Source organism: Mus pahari, chromosome 10 (assembly GCF_900095145.1).
Source record: "Mus pahari chromosome 10, PAHARI_EIJ_v1.1, whole genome shotgun sequence".
Lineage (NCBI taxonomy): Eukaryota > Metazoa > Chordata > Mammalia > Rodentia > Muridae > Mus > Mus pahari.
Window position 1 is genome coordinate 67,452,911 of NC_034599.1, and position 12,195 is coordinate 67,465,105.

Below are 12,195 nucleotides of genomic sequence, written 5' to 3' on the forward strand. Positions count from 1 at the left end.
AACCATCCATAACAAGATCTGACGCCCTCTTCTGGAGTGTCTGAAGACAGCTACAGTGTGCTTACATTAAAGTTAAAAAGAAAGAAAGAAAGAAAGAAAGAAAGAAAGAAAGAAAGAAAGAAAGAAAGAAAGAAAGAAAGAAAGAAAGAAAGAAAGAAAGAGTAGCAAGTGCTCAGAGCCATTGAGCCATCTTCTATCCCCATGACTAGGTTTTGTTGCATCTACTTGGCTCCTAGGCTTTCTGTGAAAGGTAATTTAGTTTTCATTATTTTTTAAGACTGTTAAATATCTAAATGTTTCGCATGCCTTGCTTTCATTTGTTCTTTAGTAGGTATTGTAACAAAATGCAGTATTTAATGAGATGCTTCCCTGTCTCCTTAGTTTATATAGTTACTGTGTTTAAGAGAAGTTCTTATACTTAAAAAATGCTCTATTTTTTATTAACTCTCACTTTTTTTTCTTCTAGCAAAACTGTACAATCTAAAGTGGACTGCATTTTGGTAAGTACAATACCTCACAATCTGCCATTCTTAAATAAATATTGATTCTGAATATCTCTTGAGTTTTTGTGAATAAATTTTACATTTACAGCCAACCCTCTGGGTATATTCATTATTAACTATCTATGTTCTTGTGTAGCTCATCAAAACCACAGGTGGAAGCAATTGTGTTTTTGAATCTTACTGATGTTTACTGAAAGATTACTTTAACATTTCATTAAATGTATAATTTTTAATGTTCTAATTACCAAGTATGAAAATTTTAAAGAAAACATTTTAGATGTTTAGTACCTTGATTTATTACATAACCTTTTTGTCATTGTTTTGTTGGTTACCCTTTTGGAATTCACCTACAAAGATAGTATACATTTACTAATAAAACCCTGTAAGTATTTACTTTAACAAATGCTTTTATATTCTTGGTGAATTTATTTTTGTTACTATATTTTCATCTTTGAGTTGCAGCTTTTAAGAATTTAAGCCACAATAATATTTTTATTTTGGTAGTTCCTTAGGTCTTGTAAAGCTATTTTTTTATTTTTATTTATGTGTCTGTATGAATGGTTGCCACATATGTGCAGTTACCTGCAGACCAGCAGAAGCTGTTGGATTCTCTGAGGCTATAGTTATAGTGGATTGAGTAATAGCCTGACATGTGTATTAGGAACCAAATTCAGGTCCTCTTCAAGAGCTCACGACTACTGAGCCATCTCTCCAGCCTTTAGGTCTTTTTAATATATAGGGAAAACCAAGCCACCTTGCACTCACAGAGATGAAAGCAAGATGGCTACAGGTTTGAAAACCAGAATAGCTACTCAACAGCTATGTACCAACAGCTACTCAGTGAAACATTCTCACACAGGCATCCTCAACACACACCCTCATACATATCCAACTACTGGGATAAGAGTTAATACTGCGCTGGGCGTGGTGGCGCACGCCTTTAATCTCAGCACTCAGGAGGCAGAGGCAGGCGGATTTCTGAGTTCAAGGCCAGCCTGGTCTACAAAGTGAGATCCAGGACAGCCAGGGCTATACAGAGAAACCCTGTCTCGAAAAAACCAAAAAAAAAAAAAAAAAAAAAGAGTTAATACTGTCTGCTTTCCCAAGAACCTAGGCTACACCCTATGCACCTGAGCATCCAACAGCCTTGCACTTTTAAGTTATACATTGTCAAGATAGCAAATTCCCTTTCCTTGTCATTTCAGAACCTTCTCCTGTCAAATTCTGTGGGGTTTGGATGGCTTGAGGTATCTGGTGGTATAATGAGTATATATCTTACTAGGGTTTTTTCCTATTATTGTTAACATTGTAGGTTCTTGAAAGGTGAATGAATAACAGTTGTTCATAGGGACAAAATTCTATCAGTTCTATATATTTCTAACTTACAGGCTGAAGGATGGCTTTGTAGGGAAGTTTTTAACTGTACCTTTTACTTCCTGTTTTCATTCATTGACTTCCTTTTCTTTTCTTCCTTTATTCCTCTGCTTCTTGTTGTCTTACAATAATCCTCTGGAATAGGCAATCTTTTTGCTTCCTATTTACAACTAAAATAACTGATACTCTTAGATTTAGATATTCATAAGGCATACATACTTTGGAGGATTATTCATGTTTTTTCATCATGGAGAAAATGGGGAAAAGATAAGTAATATCTATTACAAAATACTAAATAAGAACAAAAAGTTTCGCATTAAACAAATGAGCTTGAACTATCAGATATTAATAAATGCTATTATAAAATTTGAAAGGGCACATTGAAGCAAATAAATGATGGTGACCAGAGTAAACTTAAGTGGATGTGATCAGGAAAAGCCTCTTTGAAATGATAGCTAAGCAGACCTGAGAAGCCAACCGTGGTCTGGCAAGTGGCTCAGTGGATAAAAAAGCACTTAGTACTCTACCCTAGCAACCTGAGTTCTATCCTCAGAACCCAAATAAAAAGAGATCTAGCTCCACAAATTTATCCTCTGACCTCCGTAAGCATGCTGTGGCATGCACACAAACAAATAATAAACAAACAATGATAAGTAAATAAATGTGCAGTGGCCTGCACATTTGGTAGACAAAGGAGAATACACAAAATCAAAATTAGGAATGCATTTGGAATATTTGAAAAATATAATGATTTCAGTAAGCTAAAACTCATGGAAGGGAGGGGAATGATGGCAGAATTAGAGTAAGACATAGTATATGGAGTAGTTTATGTCTGGTGTGCTTAGCTATGACAGGAAGGATGCATTCATCCTAAGTTCATTGAAAGCCAAGTAGAAAGCTTTTTACAGAACAGAGTACTCAGACTTTAAAAAAATATATTACTGAGCCAGGCATAGTAGCACACATCTTTAATCCAAGTACTCAGAAGGCAGAGACAGAAGGATCACTACAAGTTCAAAGCCAACTTAGTCTATATAAAGAGTTCTAGAACAACCAGGCTATATAGAAAGACCCTATCTCAAATAACCAACCCCCTCAAATAAATTTTATATATATATATATTAGAATGTGCTATATAGACAAGGGGAGCAGAACGGAAGTAGAAAACTAGTTAGGCTACTCATAAATCTAATAGAGTATTAAAGAATTTTGTTGAAGTAATGGTAAATGTTAATTATTTTTAAAATTTATTTTATTTTATTCCTTAACACTTTTATTGCTATGAATGTTATTTTGTAGCCTTCCAGTCTTTGTTATTTATGATGTGAAGTTAGTAATTAGTCCATCATTGTCTTCCTAAATGTGATGAGTTCTTTTCCTCTTAATTGCTATTAAAATTTCTTTTTATTCATTCTGTCTCTTACTTGTTAACTTGCCCACAAACACTGGTTCTCAGCTGTTTGACTGTTATGTGTAAGGCTGTGTATTACTTTGTATCATCTGACTGGGCCTTTATTGAATTTGTCTTTGGTAGATTAATTTGGGGAAGTTTTCAGGCATTATCTCCAAATACTTTTCTGTTCCTTAGATTTTTTTTCACCCCTCTTTTAAAATTTTGAAGATACATAAATTGAAATCACTGATGTTATTCTGGTCTCAATAACTGTTCTTTTTTTCTCTGATTGTCTTTCTCTCTACTCTGGTTTCTCTATTAAAATTTCCAAACCTAGGACTCAGGAGCTGAAACAAGAAGATTGTAAGTTCAAGGACAAACTAGACTATTAAAAATGCTGTTTATTAATTAATTTCTGTTATCTGACTTGTACTCAATTTTTTCTTGTTTGTTACTAGAAAGAGTCTTGGGGAATCTCTCACGAGGCAGTGTTCAGTTCTTTGTGTCCCAAAGAATTGACCAAAACACAGAGAAGCAGTAATGAATGCCACAGAGTCAGTGGGAGAGAAAGCCAAGCACATGCTGCAGAGTGGGATGGGCTCCAGAGAGCACGTGCTCAGGAAGGAGCTCCTGTTTTTACAAGACTGTTAGTTACAGAGGGAAGGAGAGATTCCATGGTGGGTTAGAGCCTTCTTTGACTAACATAGATGATTAGCATCTGTTGATTATGTAATATCATGCTTTCCACACATGATCTATTCTATAATCTTTTTAAATAGTCATCTGCTTGAGATGCAGTCCATACACATGAACTTTTAAGTGGTTTGTGGTGTCCCAAAGGTCCCATTGGAAAAAATCATATCTTTAGACTAGTCTTCCCCTGGGTATTATTTCCTAGCCATAGTCAGATTCTTTTTCCTGTTTGTTAGAGAGAGGGTTTTTACAATTTAAGGAACTGTCTAAGGCAGTCCAGGAGGCAGTTACTTGATCCTAGAGTTAACTTTCCTATAAGTCTCAGTCACGTGCATCTGACCCTCCTGCTTCATTTAGATGCAGGCAGCCTCCTTTTGATAGTTTTACTATCAGACCAGATGAAATGGGGTCATGGTAGCAGCCTCAAGCAAAAATAATAGGGACTTTGATAGTTACTGATGAAAATTCAGATGTTTAAAAAAAAAAAGGAAAAAAAAAAAGAAAATTCAGATGTTTCTAATAATGTAAGTACTTCTTTGTGTATTGTTTTCCTTTAGTCAGTTGTCAGGTACACACTACTGTTCTTTTTGACTGTTGTGTGTCATTTTGTAAATGTTTTAAAGATGCATTGCGAACATCTCTTTTTGGTTGGTTTGAGTTTGGTTTGGTTTTATTGTTGTATGAGATGGAGTTTCTCTGCAGCGCTGGCTGTCCTGGACCTCACTCTGTAAAACATGCTGGCCTCAAACTTAGAGATGCAGATCTCTGTCTCTGCCTCCCAAGTGTTGGAATTAAAGGCCAGTTCCACCACCACCTAGCCTAGTGAACACCTTAATCTTACTTTTCCTATTTCAGCCTTTCCATAGTAATTTAACATATTTCCTTGTAAAATTTGTATACTTTAGCCTTTTTTTTTTTTTTAATCTTTGAATCGTTTTTATTTTGAATCTGTTTTTGGCTTCAGGTGATTTTTAAAACTTGAATAGGCATCCCTTCCCAGCACCGTTCATTGAGAATCCTCTAGCTTATCAAAATGTACAGGTCTTTTTCCTGACTCTCTTCTTCTCCCCATCAGTGTCTTATGTACTATCACTTTATATGAAATCTAGAAAATAGTTCTATAAACAACTCATTGTTTATGTCATTTTCATTCAAGTTTTAGAATTACTTTGTCAATTTCTATTTTTAGAAAAGAATTACTGATATTTTTTATTGGGACTTCAGTGACTATATCACAGTCTTCCTCTATGAGATTGGGTTTTCACTATTATAGTTGATTCTTCCATATTTTCTCTCAACATTCCTTTGTAGTTTTCTCTGTAAATTTCATACAGATTTTCTTAAAACTATTCCTAAATACTAAAATTTTAAAAGTTTTAGATACTGTTGTGGGTAGTAATTAAATTTTTGTTATCCAGTACTTTATTGCCCATATTTATATTGATCTTTTGGCCTGCAGACTCATTGTTTACCAACTAAATATAGTGATTATATGTTTATTTTATGTATATGTGAATGTTTGTATATATGTAAAGGCACTGTGTATATATGGTGCCTGTAGAGGCTAGGAGAAGATGTTGTATACCCTGGAGCTAGAGTTACAGGGTTTGTAAGCCAACATGTGAATGATGGGATCCAAACTCTTCTGGTGTGTGTGAAGACAGCTACAGTATACTCATATACATAAAATAATTTTTTTAAAAACTTATTCTTCCCAACACTTTTTTTTTTTTTACTTAAAGCATTTATCTTCATCATGTATAATTTTATTGTCTAGTTTTGTGTGCTTTGGGTCCTTTGCAAGAGCAGCCAGTGCTCTTAACTGTCCAGCCCTGTAAATAAAGTAATTTTATATAGAGGCCTAATACTTTCTGCCTACTTAAATATTATTAATGAATAATACTTTAATCCCTTTCAATTTATACCTAATATCAAAGATTCTTGAGTTGATTTTCCTATCTCAAAAATGAAGAGTTCACAGGGAAAAAAACTGGTCTCTGTTGTACTCTGACCCCATCTTCCTACGTGTCGGCAGTTGTACCTGAGTTTTCTTCCAGAAACAATAGGTGCTCTCAAGTCTTCTCAGACCCCACCATGCTTTACATCCTCAGCAAAGATATTTTTCTTTTTTTTTTTTTTTAAGATTTATGTATATGAGTACACTGTAGCTGTACAGATGGTTGTGAGCCTTCACGTGGTTGCTGGGAATTGAATTTAGGACCTCTGCTCGCTCTGGCCCTAAGATTTTATTTATTATAAATAAGTACACTGTTGCTGTCTTCAGACACACCAGAAGAGGGTGTTATCTCAATACAGATGGTTGTGAGCCACCATGTGGTTGCTGAGATTTGAAATCAGGACCTCTGAAAGAGCAGTCAGTGCTCTTACCCACTGAGTCATCTCGCCAGCCCCAAAGATATTTTTCTTAAGTGTTCTTTATTTGTACAGCAATTGGAATTTGTATTAGATTCTTTGTGGCAGTTCTTCCAAGTGTCATTCTTTATAGGGTTGGGGAAACGATAATTATCTTTGAAAACAGAAAACAGGAAGACAACCCGTTTTTTGACTTAGTACTGTACTACCTTCTATCATTGCTCCTGCCTAGCCATCACAATAACCAATCAATAAAAAGCAAAATATAAGCCGGGCGTGGTGGCGCATGCCTTTAATTCCAGCACTCGGGAGGCAGAGGCAGGTGGATTTTAAGTTCGAGGCCAGCCTGGTCTACAGAGTGAGTTCCAGGACAGCCAAGGCTGATTGTCTTGAAAAACACAGACCAAAAAAAAAAAAAAAAGAGCATGCTTTCTGAGAACCAGACTGATGTTAGAATGAGGTCGTCTACAAAAAATTACATACTCCTAACAATAAGTAGCTCACTGTAGTGTTTCCTGTTCTTGCCAGTGTATATATCATTAAATAGATATATGTAAAGTGTGGCCCATTTGAAAAAGTGCCTTTTCTCCTCTGTTGGTGGAAGCATTCTATAGTGAATGCTAAATGCTAACCAAGTTCAGCATACTAACTCAGAGTTGACTAAACCTAAAACTACATTTTAGAGTACCTAAGTAAAAATAATATGGCTTTAAAATGCTTGTGGTTGGAAGATAAGGTTTATTTTGTGATATAGCCTTGGAGTAACTTAGTAGACTTTATAATTATCTGTGATGTTTTATTTAGTCCTTAAGAATTCCATGTTGCAAGCCGGGCAGTGGTGGTGCATGCCTTTAATCCCAGCACTTGGGAGGCAGAAGCACACAGATTTCTGAGTTTGAGGCCAGCCTGGTCTACAGAGTGAGTTCCAGGACAGCCAGGGCTATTCAGAGAACCCCTGTCTCAAAAAACAAAAACAAACAAAAAAAAATTCCATGTTTTTTTCTTTACTATAATTTTCTTCTAATTTATTATTAACTTACCCATTTTTTAAAGAATTAGTCAGAGCTAGGTGTTATGGTGCATGCCTTTAATCCCAGCACTCGGGAGGCGGAGGCAGACGAATTTCTGAGTTTGAGGCCAGCCTAGGCTACACAGAGAAACCCTGTCTTGGAAAAAAAAAAAAAAAAAAGAATTAGATAAATAAAAGTAATGAAAAACCCAAAATATATTCATAAGAGACTATATTCATAAATGTGAGCTTTCCTTAAATATGGGGAATGTTCTCCATAATCTCTTCAAATTTTTTTCTTTCTTACTAAAATCTACTCACTGTTAGATACAGAACTTTCACAGTATTATACACAGAATCCACTGAGAATCACATTAGAGTCCTGTCTTGGAATATGAGTTTGCTAGCATTCACATTGCAACACCTTGGGATTCCTAGCACTACAATTTCTTGACACATGATTGTGGTTGGAGTAAATTGAAAGGAGCTTCTTGGTTTTGTTTTCATTTTTACATAGGATTAGAGTCCATGATAACAGTAAAAAAAAAAAATCAGATGAAAGCTCACATCTTGATCCACAACTATGAGGCAGAGAGAAAAGGCATACTGGGAATAGCATAAGTTTTGAAACCTCAAAGCCTGTTCATGGTGATGTGATTTGTCTAAGAAGCCTACACCTTCTAGTCCTTCCTGAACTGTTCAACCAACTGGAGACCAGCTATTGAAGTATGATTCCATAGGGGCCATTCTCATGCAAGCCACCACACTAGGGTTTTTGTGAAGTTTGCTTATTGGACTTGGTTCACTTTTCCATCCCTGATCCCTAGTAACTCAAGTCTTCCAAGTGAACTTAGATCACATTTCTTAGCAGAATGGAGAAATTAAGCCATTTTCATTTTATACCTAGGTCAGTAGGAATATAAATAGAAGGCCAAACTTTTACAATAATCAAATATAATGTAAAGTGTTTGCTCTCCTAGTTGCGTGATGTTTTCTAGGACAGAGGACAGAAAGCGGTTTTCTTACATTGTTTATGTAGGTACTCCACAAAAGTAAATCATATTCCTCTATAATTCCCCATGATTTTCATAGAAGTTTGGAAACTCAAAATTTAGAATTCTAAGCAACAAGCCAGGAAAGTAAGAGTCCTCACTCTGTCTCTCTTATTTAATCTTGGGGAATAAAGTGCTGGGATCTAGGATCATGAATGAAGAGACTGCAGTATTTGACTACCTGGAAACATCAGAAGACTGGTGTCACAAGTTTCCAAAAATAAAATGAGTAGCTAGCTACAACTAAGAGAAAAAACTTATGAACACATGTAGCCACTGGAGGATTAGTATACTGTGTCTATGATAAAGATCCCTTATTTTAAATGTGTCCTGAACATAAAAAGTTCTTTGAACGCTACTTCCTTGGATAGGATCCTCCAAGGAACAATAGCAGCATCACTTGGGAGCTTGTTAGAAATCCAGACTCTCAGGTCCCCATTTCAGATCTTTTACCTCAAAAAAACTTCAGAGCCATTTCATTAAAGCTCAATGTAGCCATATTTATCACCTATAAAATGATAGATGAAATAGAAACACTTCTTCACCCTATAAGTTAATTTAAAATGTAAATTTAATAAAAAATATGGAAAAATCCTGACATAGCTGCTGTTAGTGTAAGTTAATGTAACAGTTTGGGGAAGAAATCCAAAACTGATAAAGGTGAAAATGTACAACCTTGATGACTATTTCTACTTTTAGACATGTTACAAAAATTCACAAGAGACACAATTATTATCTAGCATTAGTGCTTAAAATACTGAAGCTTTTTAATAATTCACTCACAGTACAACAATGAACAGACCATTTTTGCAATGTGCTTTCTCATTTATCTCACTAGCATATGCTGATCGTATAAACCAGCAGCTTTTCTTATTCATAAATTTATTCATAAATGGATATGACATTTTGGTGATGCTTACCCCCTCTGTTGCCTTCTCTGATCCTCCTCCCTTTAATCCTTTTCCCTTTCAATGTACCTAATTGTCCTGCTTTTCTTTTTATGCCCCCCTGAAATGCCTATATGAAAGATAATATGTGGTATTTTCTGATACTATTTTGTTTCCATCTATTTTCTGACAAGATAATTTTCATTGTAGCTGAATAAAACTGTTGTATATCAGTATCACATTTTGTTTATCTTTTATCTATGAATCAGCAGTTTAGGCTGATCTTACAACATTAGTATTTCAAATATATAGAGATACTTTTTTCATCTTTTATTGTTTATTTTTTTTATTTACACTTCAAATGTTATCCCCCTTCCCATTTCTCTTCTACAACCCCCCATCCTCTACCCCTTATCCCCTGACCAAGATCCTTTTATTATATGTGCTGCTGAAGGAATGTCAAAGAGAATAAAAGTTAGTGTGACATAGTAATGCATGCCTACCTGTTCTCTCTCTCTACTTTATTTGTGGTTTTTTTTTAAAGATTTATTTATTTATTATATGTAAGTACACTGTAGCTGTCTTCAGACACTCCAGAAGAGGGAGTCAGATCTTGTTAAGGATGGGTGTGAGCCACCATGTGGTTGCTGGGATTTGAACTCTGCACCTTTGAAAGACCAGTCGCGTGCTCTTACCTGCTGAGCCATCTCACCAGCCCCTATTTGTGATTTTTTTATAACTTTAGATTTTTAAAAACAAAATTTGGGTACTAAACTATACTAGAAAGGTTCCCATCTGGCTTCATCTTATTTTTTAAGATTCTGCCTCACAAAAGAATTAATTAGAACAAAACAGATAAAAGCTTCATCTTGGTGATGGTAAAAGTATAACCTGATACTAGAAAGCATTATTAAATGAATCCATGAATGCAAACTAATTATCCATAAGCTGAACCCAAAGCAGTGAAGCAATCAGAATAGTGTTACAAGCTTTAAATCAAGTTGAGTTATTAATGGGAGGTTTTGCTTATTTGTTTCATTGTGTATATATTGTTTAAAATTCATAGGAAGAGATCATCAGAGCTGTGGGGGGGGGGTGTTGTTTTGTTTTATTTTACTCTTATTTTTTTACAGTCCAGTCATTACCCCCCTCCCAATCTACCCTCCCACAGTTCTTCATCCCATTCCTCCCCCCACCCCCACCCCCGCTACTCTGCCAAGCCTCTCCACTCCCTGAAACCATCATCTCTCACTGAGGCAGTCTTCTGCTATGTATGTAAGGGGGAGGGGAGGGGGAACTGGACCAGCAGCCCCATTGGTGGCTCAGTGTCTGAGAGATCTCAGGGGTGGGTTAGTTGAGACTGCTGATCTTTCTACGGAGTCGCCCTCCTTCTCAACTTCTTCCAACTTTTCCCTAATTCAACTACCACAGGGGTCCCCAGCTTCTGTTTATTGGTTGGGTGTACGTATCTGCTTCTGTCTCAGTCAGCTGCTTATTGGGCCTCTCAGAGGACTACCATCTACTCTCTAGTCTGTAAGCAAACCATAATATCAGTAACAGTGTTAGTCTTACATTTCAAAGTAAGTTAATTACTAAGTATGAATGGATGAGAGCTTTTATGATTATAGGCAGGAACCCTTTTCATATTGTTTTCTAACAGTTATTGCCCAGTCTATTCAACTAGGTAATGCTTGAGGCTCACCCTAAACTTGAAACCATTTTCATAGCTTTGCTTTAAGTACATCTTTTTAAAAGTGAAAACTTAAGTCTAGGGATAAAGGGATGTTGGTGTGGGTTATTGGTTTGTTTGTTTGTTTGTTTTAGTTCACGCTAGCCCCTTTGGACTGACTGACTGCCTGCCTGCCTTTTTTTTTTTTTTTTTTTTTAAGATTTATTATATGTAAGTACACTGTAGCTGTTTTCAGACACACCAGAAGAGGGCACCAGATCTCATTGCGGATGGTTGTGAACCATCATGTGGTTGCTGGGATTTGAACTCAGGATCTTCAGAAGAGCAGTCAGTGCTCTTAACCACTGAGCCATCTCTCCAGCCCCCGGGTTATTGTTTTTAAAATGTGATCTTTTAAAGTTTGATTAAGATCTTCAAATATGAAGATGCACCTGCCCAACTCTTTTATAAACTGTGATTGGTGTGCTTTTCTGTAAGATTTTTATTTTATGTATATGATGCTGCCCATTAAATAATTACTGCATTCTCCTCTGGAATATTCATATTGCCTCTGGGGGTGGGGCCAGTCAATAACTTAACCTAAGTCTCTTGTGGAAGGTTTCTTTCACTTAGAGCCGAGTATTAGTAAGGTAATTCAACTAGGTAATGCTTGAAGCAAACCCTAAACTTGAAACCATTTTCATAGCTTTGCTTTAAGTACATCTTTTTAAAAGTGAAAAGTCAGAGTATTAGTAAGGTTGAGAACACTGACTTAGAATAAGGTTATTTAGGCAGAGGCAAGTTGATCTCTGACTCACCGCTAGCCGGGGCTACTTAGTAAGATCCTATCTCAGTAACACACACGGTTCTTAAGTGTATGCAGTCAAGTTTTTTCTCTACTACTATGAAAATGGACCACCATTATCCTTTACTTTATGAATTTAACCAGATGTGGTTTTTAACAACTAGTAAATCTTAAAATGGTTATTCTTCACATTTAAATTTTCACAAAGTATATTAAATAATATGATGTTTAGCATGCTTGCCACATGATACTCTTGCCTTGAAAATCTAGTATAAGAGTCTTTATATAAATCAACCGTCATTGTTTTGGAAGCCAACATTTGGCAGTGAATGACACAAATATCTAAAACCAGAAAACTGTGATGAACTCAGACTGGAGTCAAATGCCATCAGTACACACTTGGGTCATTTTGTTTCCATTTTCTTCATAGAGTTATA

At 35.8% G+C, this 12,195-nt stretch overlaps 1 protein-coding gene across 2 annotated transcripts in view; it reads left to right on the top strand.

The window, feature by feature from the left end:
- The window catches only part of Rfx7 (regulatory factor X7), a 77,265-nt gene that overhangs the window by 42,830 nt on the left and 22,240 nt on the right, over positions 1-12,195 (top strand). For both annotated transcript variants that reach the window (XM_029543244.1, XM_021207329.2), the window contains exon 3: positions 467-500. In XM_029543244.1, the coding sequence (XP_029399104.1) occupies positions 467-500 (34 nt within the window). The remainder of the gene's footprint in view (positions 1-466; positions 501-12,195) is intronic.